The following is a 13,292-nucleotide window of genomic DNA, read 5'->3' on the forward strand; positions in this document are numbered from 1 at the left end:
TCCTTCAGGTTTGCCACTTAGCACAATGTATTTCTGGTACTAAACAACAAAAAGGCTAAAATAAAGGAATGGAGTTCCTTCTCATGAAGAAGAAAATAATGGAAGAGTTGGGCATTATCTCTTTGTAAAAAAATAATTAGAAAGAAAAACCCCACACATATACACAAACCCTAAAACACAAAACCTTATTTATTTATTATTGAATAAATAATCCATTTTTGAGAAGGAGCTTAAAGCCTTTCATCCCCAAAAAGCCACTCTGTCAAACTCCCAGGCAGCATCAGCTGGCAGAGCACTGCCATGCCTTGCAGGATTAAGGCTCCCTGTGTATCCAGTACAAATACCATCAGTCCAATAAATGTCCTGAACTTATCCAGCCTTTTTTGACTGATAAGCCAGAGACTTATCAGAAAATGCAAATTATCTCACAGTTCTGGACTTGAAAGACACAATATCTTAATACAACAGTTACAGAACTTTGTATTTATATGAAATAAAAATGGCAATCATCAGACCTTTGAAGAGCATGCATAACGTGAGCTTTCAGAGCCTCTGCCACCCAGGAATCACTAATGAAATAAATACAATTCTGGCACTTCAATGCAAATTGATACTCAGCCAGTGTAATTTGTGGGGAGCAGGGGTGAAGGAATCAACCACCACTTCTGAAAACCCCTGTGTTTAGGAAGCCAAAAGCTGCCTAATGCCCAAAACATTCTTGGACTGAGCAAGTGGTTCAATTGATACAATTTACATCAAAATACAGAGGAGGCAAAGCTTACAAAGTTGTGAGTAGTGAGTGGCACATGATCAAGGAAGTCCACCTGCAGCTCCTCTCCAATCAAGGAGGCAGCGTCCGTGTTCCAATCCAAACGCACCTTTTTGCTGAAAGACAAAACACACAACACAAAATTCCTCAGGAGATAAAAAGTCTGGCCCAACCAACCATCTGTGCTGTGTGAGCTTTCCCGAGTGAACTGAAAAGCACCACACAAAGCACGGCCAGGCTCCTGCAGGAGCTCCATCCCAGTGCCCTTCGCTCTGAGCACGCTGCAGGTCACCGCTCCCTCTGCTCGTTTTTAACACGTCAGACATTTTTATATGTGTGTGTTATTTGAAATGAGACACCTGGAAGCCTGAATGGAGTCCCAGAAATACCCTTGCAAACAAAACACAAGAAATTACGAACGGCAGACTCAGTGACGTGAAAGTGCTTCGGCACTGAAGTTACTGGTGAGTCCAGAATGGCCTGAGTTCCACACAGAGGTAACCCCCAAAATTCCTGCCCTCCAGGAGCATTAAGCCCAAGCCTCACAAGGTGTGAAGTTAAGTGTATTAACTCCATGAGATACCTTCACTCCCTCAGCCTGTAAAACAATCATTTGGTATTTAACAGCAGCATCCCCGGCCCTACAAAAAAATAAGGAATATCTGAAGTGAGATTTAAATCCAAACACTGGAAAGTTGTACAGGAATCAGAGCCTCCAAACTGAGCACACAGAGGTGTCCAGTGAAGCTGGCTAAGAATCACCAGCACTGAAGTTTACCAACTACATATGCAGCAGTAAAAGGCACCTCAAATATGAAGGCACCACTTCATCCAGAGTACGACCAAAGCCTCAGGGAGACCTTCCAAGCACTTGAGTAAATCCCTCCATTTTAAGTATTTTCAATATTTAGCTCTAAATCAAACTAAAACTGTTAATACCCTGGAAGTCGAAGGAGCATCCCCAGAGGAGGGTAACAAAAACACCATGGAAGAGTTCCCAACCAACCTGTGCTTTTCAATGGAATCAGCCACAGAGAAGAGCATTGCTGCTGCTGTGCCACACCCAGGATTTTCACATTCTCCTGCTGAAAAGTTCCCCTCTTACCCTTTTGTCTCAGGAAGTCGAAACACTGCACAGCATTCTGGCTGCAGGCCTCTCACTTTCAGTGCCTTCATCAGACAGTCGTGCAGGGTCATCCCATTTCGCACATTCACCTGTGACCAACGGCAAACAAAGCCAACAAAACCTTTACTCGGGGACTGCTGAACTTCTTTAAGCTTTTCCAGGAGTGGAAGGCAATTTGTTCCTCATTTTCTTTAGAAATTCCAGTAAAACCGCACAGCTGTTTACTTTGGACAAACAGATAAGCAAAAATTACTTGTATGATGTAACCACAAAGTGCTGTGCCTTCCAACTTAACTCAGTGCACATGAAGCCAACCTGCCAGGCCAGCACATCTGCTGCCACATCACCACCTACTGTGTACCCCTGCAAAGGAAGTTTTGAAGCCATTTCATGAACTCCTTGATTTCTTACAACTCCTAAGTTTCTATCAAAGGGGATTTTATACAGGTAGGTACAAGCCCAAAGAAATAAATAAAAAATGGAGACAAATGGAGTTACCTGAAGTACAGACAAAGGTTTAATTTAGATTTCAGGGAACTTTGTGTAGGTCTATTATTAGTATTCTCAGCTCCAAGAAACTGAGCAGAAGTGCTCCCTCAAGAAGTTTCACTTCAGCTTTAACCACCACACTTGACTGTGGGCATCCAAGTGAGGAAAACGGTGACAGAAGTGACTATCCTACAGACACCACTGTTTGGGCCAGCCAACAACTGCTTTTTAATGGGATTTATGTAAGCAGAGCATGCAGCTTGTGCATGAAGGAAAATTCACAGCACTGAGGCAGAGAAATACAGGTTCTCAACATGCCAGAGAAGAGCAGGGAGGCTGGGGAAGGGACTGGAGCACAAGTGCTGTGAGGAGAGGCTGAGGGAGCTGGGGTTGTTGAGCCTGGAGAGAAGGAGGCTGAGGGGTGACCTCAGCACTCTCTGCAACTCCCTGACAGGAGGGGGAGCCAGGTGGGGGTTGGTCTCTTCTCCCACACAGCTCTCAGTAAGACAAGAGGGCTCGGTCTCAAGTTGTGCCAGGGGAGGGTTGGGTTAGATATTAGGAAGAAATTCTTTACAGGGAGGGTAATCAGGCATTGGAAGGGGCTGTCCAGGGAGGGGGTGGATTCTCCATCCCTTGAGGTGTTTAAGAGACTGCATGTGACATCAGTGCCATGGGCTGGTAACTGTGGTGGTCGTGGATCAAGGGTTGGACTTGATGATCTCAGAGGTCCTTTCCAACCCATCTGATTCTGTGATCCTGTACAGATACAATGCTTTTAAAACATGTCCCCTAGAATGAACCAGCTGCTGACAGGCTGAGTCCCAGCAGTCCCAGCAGTGAGTTCAGGCAGTGCTGCAGCCACACTCACCACGGTGCGCTGCTTGTTGGGCAGGAACACGCGGATGGTGTTGCTGGTTTTGGAGGTGTCGGATATTTTGCCGTCGTCAGAGGCTCGGCGCTGGTAACCAAACTGCTGCACTATGGTGGGGGAAATACAATTGGGGCCATCAAACACAGAATCCTTGAGTCCAAAGCCATTGCTGATGGTCTTCCAAGCTCCCTGAATGTGCTCCATGGGTGCGGTCTAGGGAACAAACATTGGGAGAGTCAGAGAAAACGACAACATCCTTTGGGACTTTGTCTTCCTGAGACAACAAACCTCAGCTTTTCTGAAAGCACCTGAAAACTTCAACAATATTTTTTCCTTTTTTCAATACTGTCACAACTCACACAGTATGGAACAGCATAAAAACCGTCTCAGCCCTCACACACACTGTGCTCAGTTACATTTCAGCATCAACAAAGGCTGAGATTGGGATTGTTCAACCAGGAAAAGGCTCTGGGAAGACCTCATTGTGGCCTTCCAGGACCTGGAGGAGCCTGCAGGGAAGATGGAAAGAAGCTATTTACAAGGGTCTGGAGGGACAGGACAAGAGAAATGCCTTCTCACTACCAGAGAGCAGGGCTGGATGGGATATTGGAAAGGAATTCCTGGCTGGGAGGGTGGGCAGGCCCTGGCACAGGGTGCCAGAGAAGCTGTGGTTGCCCCTGGATCCCTGGAAGTGTCCAAGGTCAGGTTGGACAGGGCTTGGAGCAACCTGGGACAGTGGAAGGTGTCCCTGCCCATGGCAGGGGTGGCACTGGATGAGCTTTAATTCCATTTTGGGATTCTATAAAACCTCTCCCAGTGCAAGGACACAACCAAGCCCCGCACACTCCCAAATCAGCACACAGTACATTTTCAGCACACACACAGACAAAGATAAAGGTGTCATCGTACATTTTTCCCCCAGCCATCACAACTGCAATGCAGCTTAAACTCCAAATTATACTCCAAAGGCATCTTATTCAAAACTAAGCGAAATCAAAGTCTGTCCTCGTTTCTAAACCAAAGGTTGAAAAGTACAATTAAAAAATAACCACTGAAAAGGGCACAGTAATTTATTTCCTCCACAGAACTGCAGTCTCTACAAACCCCTTGGAGAGCAATGCCAGGACTGTGCAGTGTATCTGCACACCTTTCCCATGGCAGTAGCTGCTCCCAAAGCCATCTCCAGTGGCTGCACACACCACCCACATTCCTGATCACCTCCAGGAAAGGGGATCACAAAGTCATAATAGAACTGTGAAGTCAAAAAGTAAATCAGTCAGGACGTGACAAAATCAGGGTCTTCCAGTCAATCCCAATTCCATCCCCTCATGGTCTAGGTAAGACTTGGCTGGAAGAGCTGCAGTGTCTCCTGCACTCACTCACAACCTAATCCAGTACCCAACACTCCTCACTGACACCCACCACGAGCTATTCCAGCCTCTTCCCATGGGTTCTCCTGCACCTCTTTGATTGCACATTATTTGAACCCTCCAGCTCATGCTTATGTCAGAGAAAACACCATGGTGGTTGTTACAACTGAAGAGGTAAAACACTGGAATTCTTGGATAAAAAAGATCTCCACTAGTGTCAAGTCCAGTCCACTCTGTGGGCAGTCCCCCAGGTCTGCCCAGCAGCTGGCAAGGGAACAGAACACAAACTTCTAGAGAAAGGTGTGGTTCCCACAAGGTCCCCCATCCCATGCAAACTGCAGCAGCAGAGCCCTGGGCCTGCCCCCTCACAGGATCTCTGGGTCAGCTCCTGAACATCTTTCACTCACAGGGTGTACAGTGACAACAAACATGTCCTCCTGCCAGCCTTGTCCCTCCTGCACCCACCCCATCAGCTGAGCAGCTCCAGTTGTGAAGAGGCTCAAGATCTTTAAATGTAAGTAAAGCTCAATATCCCACTGAAATCTAACAGAATTCGGGCACTTGGGATTTTTTTGAATTTTTAAATCTGTGGCACGTGACAACAGTCTTGTAAAGAGGGAACAATGAACAGCAAGACAGAGAGACATTCTGAATAAAAAGGGGAGATAAAATCGAGGAACACAACCCGAGTTCACCACACAGAAGCAACTGCAAGCACAGCATCTCCCAGTCCATAAGCACTGCCCTACTGTCAGGCATCAGAAAGGTGAAAAAAGTGATGTACAGTTACAATACCCACACAGTGCACATGGCAGCTAAAGGAGCAGCCAGGTAGATGGCAGCAATAAAACCTGAGTGGAGAGAAACTGCCAGGTAAGAGGGGAAAGGTGAAACCCAGACAGCTCAGCCCCTTTCCTTCTCTCAACTTACCCCCTATGGACACTTCTTGCTTTCACCCCTGCATGTAACACACGTGACAGAATAAGAGGAGACCAAGCTGGGAAGTTGAGATTAGGACTGGCAGGGCAGCCATCAAATCCTCCTTGTTGTCACTGCTGATGCAGGTGACACCACCTCAATGCTGCAGCCTATTTAACATCCTGACCCGCTGCCAACACTGCCTGAAAAATTCCTGAGACAACACGAAGCACCAAGAAATTCAGACCTGTGTCTCTGACAAAAGGTAAGTTTGGTACCAAGCTGACTAGAAAATAACATTTAATGACACAACAGAACATTGCACATTCACACACCATTTCTAGATGGTTCACTGAACACTGAACCAAGCACAACTGCAGGACACAACAGTCTGTGCCACAGGACACAGGTCTGAGTCCACCTTAGCAGAGAAGCCTGGGCAGAGCACAGCTCACCTTTCCAAGCCCAGGAATCCGTGCCCTGGCATTCACTCATCCATTCACTGTGGGTATTTTGCTCCAAGCAGTCATTGATTAAAGGCATTTTGACTGAAACTACATTCATTTACTCCAAATCCCCCAAGATACATATCAGTGAAAAGGTGTGTGATATGTTTTAGAGAAAAATTTCACTTAAATGAGGAAAGATTTTACAATAATGGTTTTATAAATACATTATTCTTAGTTTGTCTGTTCCAGAAAAACTATGTTTCCTTCCTTTAAACGAGATGCCAGCATGTTTCTGACACATAATCATTATCAGGTATAATATTTATGTTTATGCCAGGCTCCAATAATCCAATGCCACCTGAATGTTTTCCTGCATCTTTCTAAAACTTTTCCTTTCCACCTTTTCTCCCTGCAGCTCCTCACTTCCATGACAATGACTGCAACCAGCCTGTCCACAACTAAACTGCAACTGCAGCATTGCAAGAGCATGTGAAGATAGTGCAGTGTGTGAGTCCTGCTGCAGATGCAGCACTGCAGGAAGCTGATCCTGAGTGGTTTCACATTACATGGTCAGTCTGAGCAGAGAAATGAGGTCATATTTTCCTCCCAGTCCTCCAGGAATACTGCACACTGTGACCAAGATGGCACTTTTCATTAGTGCTTTCTGGGTAATTACAGATCCTGATAATTAATTCTTTGAACAATCAAATGCACAGAAGGGCTGTGGAATGTGCACATCTGACAGGAACAAATTCCTGGAGATCAGGCCCTCAGCCCACTCCACACACTCATCACTCATCAAATTCAGAAGGTACTTTCAGCCACTTGCACATTTTCCATGAGTAGGAAAAATGTTTACTCTGAACTGTTAACAATTTCAGTCTCCCTCCCTCCCTAAGAAATGCCAAACTTGGAAGCTCCCAGGACACAGAGCTCAACTCCTCTCTTAGGTACCCTGCCCTTTCTTTTTATTCTGAAACAAACACCAAAAGCTTTCCCAGCAATGTAAGAACAGTTCCAACACACACACCTGCTGCCATTTCTATCCACCCAATTAACAGTCACATTTAATTAACAGTCATATTTAATGAAATACACCTACAAATAACACAGCCCAGAATCCATTTCAAACTTTACATTTCTGTCAGTAAATATAAGCTTGGAAAGCTGCTTATAAGCCATGTTTTCTTTTCTGACATACATTTAACTGCGGCCTTTTCTCCTCCCATACAGTGATTATTGAGGGATTTCATATTGCCTGGGTGAACCACTGTCTGGGGACAAACAGAAACCCACACCAAACAAAGATCTATCATGATATAGAGGAGGAGTTTTTTTAAAGTAGCTTTTCAGAGTAGTAGAAGATAAACATGGACACGTTCCTATATTAATAAATAGAGCTGTGATCCGTGTTAACATGCAGGGCACGAGTTGGGATGAGTTCAACAACCCAAGCCAATGTCTCCTACATCTCCAAGGTTGGTGTTTCTCCCCTGCGTGTCCTTCATTTTAGGAGATGGATGCCAAAAAAGCAAACTCCTCCCTAGCACAACTGACAGAAATTAAAAATTAACAGGAGGAAATGTTAGTGTTCAGGGAAAAAAACAAACTCAGAACAAAACCGACCAGTACAGAAACACAGATCATTTCAGCCTCAGCTGTTCTGATCTTGGAGGTATTTTGCTGATCTTTTTCTTTATTTCTCACAACCATTCCCCTCTTAGTCACTGCTTACATGTAGTAAGAACATTAGAGAAACAGGAGCATTGAACACCCCATGTCTAAAAGAGAGATGCAGAATCCAAATCCTTCCCTTTCCCAAAGCAACAAACCAATCCCAGGTAAAAAGAAAAATGCAACAGGTTCTTCCAAGCAATCAGAACGTTTTTAAACTGTGGTTAAGTACAGCTGTTGAGATTACATATATTCACAAAGTGTATAAAACTGCCACAGGAACACCTTTAAAAGGAAAAAGTAAGCACACACATCTTGCAGAAGTTTTGCTAACAAAGCACCAGAACCCTTTGTCACAGAGTAAAACCTCTGCTTCTCCTTTATATAATATTTTGTAATTTTTTATCTGACGTGCCCTTAACATGAAGGCTATTAACACTGAAGTGATACTGAAATAATTCTCCTTTATTAATTTCATAAATTCAAACACACTGCTAGCAACAAAAAGCATCCTGAGCACTGCTTTCTTGGATCTGATCTATCAGAATCACATTATTTGACACTCTTGGACTTGTTGTTTCTTCCCCATGTTAAAATTTTCCTCCAAAGAAGGATTTCCAAAGGCAGCTCTTGAAAGCACTGCAGAGGTGGGGCTGTGAGTGTCCTGTCTTTCCACAGAGCACACACTCTGGACAAGCCTTTCTGGCCCTGTGTCTCCATCACTGCACATGCACTCCCAGCCTCGTGCCATCTGCATTCCAACCCTGCTCATGCTCCAACTGTTTCAAGGTTGAAAGCCCCAATCTGTGTTTGCAGTTGCCTGGAACTCGTCCACTTTCCAGCCAAGACGACAAAGTTCCTCCCATGTCAGCAATCCCCCGAATGCCCTTCCCACACGAGTTCTCAGGGCTCAACAAGCCACTGAGAACCTCAGCACAGAGAATTCCTGGCCCTGCCCTCCCTCAGCTGGGCAGTAAATGAGGCAGCAGCCCCGAGAGCTCCCCAGGAGCTCAGCTCAGCTGGCAATCCCTGCAGGGCAATGCTCCACAGCTCCCTGCTCGTGGAACACTCTGCAAAACACAGCAGTGCCAGCTGAGCTGCACAGGCAGCACGGCAGGCAGGGATCAGCTGGGGCAAGGCAGCTCTGAGCTCATAAATTCAGTTTATTCAATGTGGGCTCTGGGCCAGAACCAGCAGTGCCACATGGAGGTCAGTGCTGGGATTCCAAGAGCCTGGCCATGGGAACAATGGATGAGAGGAGAACAGGGCAGAGGGGCAAGATCATCAAGAAAAGTTTGAAAAGGCCTTGAGATATCTTCCTGAGAAGATCAAATAAACGGTTTTCCCTTACATTTTAAAATAAAGTGCACCTGGGAATAGGTGAACACATCTTTCTGCAGTAAGAACTAAATCTAACATGGTACTACTCGAGTATTTTAGCTACAAACTGCCTGGACAGCTCTGACAACTTTATTTTATTGGTTTCTATCCACTTGTATTTGCAAAGAAACCTGCATAAAATGGCAAATAAAAACGGAATGTGTCTAAAAATTAAAGACTGTATACCAGCAAACCTAATTGGACTATATCAAATATTTACTAAATTACTATGTCTTGAGAGTCTTCAAAAAGATACTCTGCTCCATTTTACCTCCATCTTACATTATCTTACTAAATACATCCATGAAACTCCAGTTCTGCTTTGGGTGGGCTTTTATTTATTTAACAAAGTGCCAGAACAGCCTTTTTGTCTCGCAGATAGAGTTCTAAGATAGCGTCACAGACACAATTTACATTAGGTCTGGGTTATTCCCACCAGAGCTGCAGTTGTGTGCAAAGGCAAATGCTGTTTGGAGAAGACAGGCAAACATCAAGATCTAAAGTTCTAAACCAAGGGCTTTTCCCCTGCAAAGTAAATAGCCCTGGAGACTGACTAAAGTGAGAGCTGAGGTTAAATATACACTTGTGATAAAGCAAACACTGAAACAACTGTAGGTTCCATAGCCATGTTGTGGTATTTAAAAAACAAAAAACCAAAAAAGCAAATTTTAGCAGCAGTGCAGGAATACACACACAGAGCTTGGCTGAGTTTCCCTGCCCCCAGGAAAGGTCCAGGCACCTCAGAATAAATAATGGGGCAAGATAAGGAGGAAGGGAAAGACAACAAGAGAAAGTTATTTATACCTTTAGTTTTCCTTTAAGTGAGTGAAGTCCTATGACAAAAGGATGAAGCACATCATCTGTGGAAGGTAACACAAAAACAGAAGAGATTTACTATCTTCACAAACTTATGCACTACAGATCAAATTAATAACAAAGAAGGCCCTTTGTGAATTACATCAACCACAGTTAAATGATCATTCTCCTGATGTCAGAGTTGTCAGGGCCTTCCACCCTCTCAGCATTTATCCCCCATTTCAATCAGACACCACGGCCAGACTGCAGGACAAGCAGAGGCCACCCAGTCCAACAGAACATCATTCCCATTCCAGAGCACTGCAAAGATCCTTTACAGCTCAAAAGTAACCACAGTAAAGATGGAGTTGAAAACTGTCTTCTCCCCCAGCAGTTCCTCACTCACACAAACTCTGCTGACTCACAAACGCGGACACCTCTTGGATGCAAACCAACCAAGAGCAGAAAGCAGCTGAGCCTCTGCAGGCTCTCTGGGGCACGTAAGCACTCCAGTGAGAGCAGTGCCACCTCTGTCACATCTGCCTTTGTATGAAATAAAAGAGAGCACAAGGTAACAAAAACATCAACAGGACAGCTTATACTGTAGCTCACTTTGGTTACAAATATCCTCCCTTCTGCACAGAGCAGGTGGGGAAAAATCAAAAGAATAAAACCAAGCTGCACGATCTTCCCCTCACAGCAAACTCCCAAAGGCTAACAAGAAAGCAGAACAATGCTTTGGGACCTTCACCTTGAGCCACCTGGCCATTTAAACACCAAAAACTACCTCCAGTCTGAACTGGGCATTTGTCCTGCTTCCCACCTTGTGCACCTCTCTGCAGCATTCTGGAATGTGACACACAAAATGGTGTGAGGATGATTTCCATCGGGGCCAAAGAAAACCAGGGAGACTGCAGAGAAGGGAGGAAGGAACTGTGAGCTCTTCAGTTGTAACTGAATACAAGAGAAGCCACTGAATCCAGTCAGTGTGACAGATAATGGTGTGTGAAAAAGAGGATAAAAACCTGATGGGGAAGGGTACAGAGTTTACAGAATGAGAAGTCAAAACATTTTTTACTGTAAAATCAGCCACAAGAAAACAGAATCTCATACACAAATCAAGAAGAGAGGGCACAGCATAAAACAAGTGTGATAGGTCAAGGAAGCAGCAGGTACAGTGTTTTTACCTGCAACCAAAGCAACAGTGGTGAGGGAGGACAAATCACATCATCCTTGACAGATGAGACACAGGACACAAAAATCAGTGAGGACACCTGTTAACAGAGCTGGCAACGAGGAGGGTCTAAGTGAAGGAGCTGTCAAAAACACCAGCTGTTACTGCAGATGTGAGAGCCAAACCGAGACAGACAATTGTTCAGCAAAGACAGCGGCAAAGCCAAGGGAGCAGAGCTGAGTGTGGTCTGGAGGGAGCTGGCCTGTTTGCAGCATTTCCACCTGAGCTGCACTGGGCAGCAGCAGAAGGAGCGAGGGCAGCAGGTGTGCTGGGAGGGGAGTGCTGAATTCACCCAGGTTAGCCCTGATCCCACTGTGTCACACCCTGCCTTCTGCAGAACTGCTCCAAACACACACCTGAGTAACGAGGAGCACACCAGGCACAACAAAAGCCCGGGGTTTGTGCTCCAGGGTTGCCAAGTCACTTTTGAACCAGATGCTGCTGGTCTGAGCAAACACACCTGAACAACACTGTACCCAATACATCTGACATCTGCATGGGACACCTCCCCAGCTGAGCCCAGTGTCACACTCTCAGGGCACTTTCCTGCAGCTTTCACTGCAAACACTTTGGTAAATGCACCCCTTTGTCACTGGCAGTGCTGGAAGGCTATTCCCAGAAAATAACACAGTGACTTCCGACTGGGTGAAGGAACCATCAACTTAAAAATGTATCAAAATCAGCCAGGCCTTTTAGAAGTTGTGACAAAAAACTCCTACTACACTTATTCCTGGGCTACACTTTTAAAAGCCACATTGGCTATTTAGAGTCTCCACATGAGAAACTGAGAACAATCAATATACATAGGAACATAAAATTTAAAAAAAATCCCTCTGCCAGACGTAAAATATGCACACAAAAGTGACAGAATCTCCTGCAGTCACAGGGCAGTATTATTTATGGTGACAGAAGAAAAAATATTTTCAATGTAAGACAATTATAGTCTCAACCTGCCCAGTAATTTATTGAAAATTTTCTTCAGAGCATACAGCACTTCTGTAAAACAAAATTACTGCAGGTACCGTCCTGTAATTCAACATCACAAGGGCAGATCTTACTGGAATAGGTAAAAATAGCACTAGTGAACATGCCAAAGGACAGTCTTTCCACTGCAGGGCCAGCGCTTAGATTGCAACATCAGCTGGCTCCCTTTTTGTAACCTCTTGATTGCCAGTGCCCAAGTCCCAGTCACTGCACAGGGCTGGGACACCTGTGAGGAGGAGGTGCCCTGTGAGCCGAACCCATCCCTGCCAGGGGCACCGCTGCAGCAGTGACTGCCTGCTCTGCTCAGCAGCTCTGCAGCACCAGCACACGGGGCTGAGGGCTCTGACACGCTTCATTCTCGGGCCAGCATCAGCACAAAGCTGCAGCCTCGAACCTCTGCTGCCTCTGCCGGCTGCAACCACTGCCAGCTGCTCCAGGGACTCCAAACACCGCCAAGGAACCTGCTCTGCCTGACCCCCAACCCCTGAGTGACCACAGCTCAGCTCCGCAGGGTTCTCTACACCCACATAACAACAGCAGCTATCCCACCAGGAACTCAGAGCAGGGATCCCAGCGGAGAGCACTGCTGCTCCCACACACCCCTGCCCACTGCCTGAGTCCCACTGACAGGGATTGTTCCAGAGCAGGGATCCCACCATAGAGCACTGCTGCTCCCACACACCCCTGCCCACAGCCTGAGTCCCACTGACAGGGATTGTTCCAGAGCAGGGATCCCACCATAGAGCACTGCTGCTCCCACACATCCCTGCCCACACAGCCTGAGTCCCACTGACAGGGATTGTTCCAGAGCAGGGATCCCCACACATCCCTACCCACAGCCGGTGTCCCACTGACAGGGATTGTTCCAGAGCAGGGATCCCCACACATCCCTGCCCACAGCCTGAGTCCCACTGACAGGGATTGTTCCAGAGCAGGGATCCCCACACACCCCTGCCCACAGCCGGTGTCCCACTGACAGGGATTGTTCCAGAGCAGGGATCCCAAGCACTGCTGCTCCCACACACCCCTGCCCACAGCCTGACTCTGTTCCCTGTCAATGAGGACCCTCCCAGCTCTGTGCCTGCTCCTCCTGCAGATGAGTGATGGCCACAGCTCTGCAAAGCCCCTGCACATGGAGACAGCGAGGGCAGAGCTAGACAAGAGCAGGGCCCCACTCTGCTTGCACTCTGCTCTGACACTTTTCTCCCTCATCTAAGGAAAACAGAATTATCA

The 13,292-nt window shown here is 46.2% G+C and overlaps 1 protein-coding gene across 6 annotated transcripts in view; it reads right to left on the bottom strand.

Moving 5' to 3' along the window:
• The window catches only part of RAF1 (Raf-1 proto-oncogene, serine/threonine kinase), a 61,485-nt gene that overhangs the window by 16,791 nt on the left and 31,402 nt on the right, over positions 1–13,292 (bottom strand). For 4 of the 6 annotated variants that reach the window (XM_027887413.1, XM_027887412.1, XM_027887410.1 and 1 more), the window contains 3 exons: positions 3,253–3,468; positions 1,875–1,984; positions 783–885 (listed from right to left, as the gene is read on the bottom strand). In XM_027887413.1, the coding sequence (XP_027743214.1) occupies positions 783–885; positions 1,875–1,984; positions 3,253–3,468 (429 nt within the window). Of the gene's footprint in view, positions 1–782; positions 886–1,874; positions 1,985–3,252; positions 3,469–9,850; positions 9,912–13,292 lie in introns of all 6 variants that reach the window. The other 2 variants (XM_027887416.1, XM_027887414.1) reach the window with 1 other exon arrangement.

Source organism: Empidonax traillii, unplaced genomic scaffold (genome assembly GCF_003031625.1).
Source record: "Empidonax traillii isolate 1590-97213 ecotype Southwest subspecies unplaced genomic scaffold, ASM303162v1 scaffold209:size809316, whole genome shotgun sequence".
Taxonomy (NCBI): domain Eukaryota; kingdom Metazoa; phylum Chordata; class Aves; order Passeriformes; family Tyrannidae; genus Empidonax; species Empidonax traillii.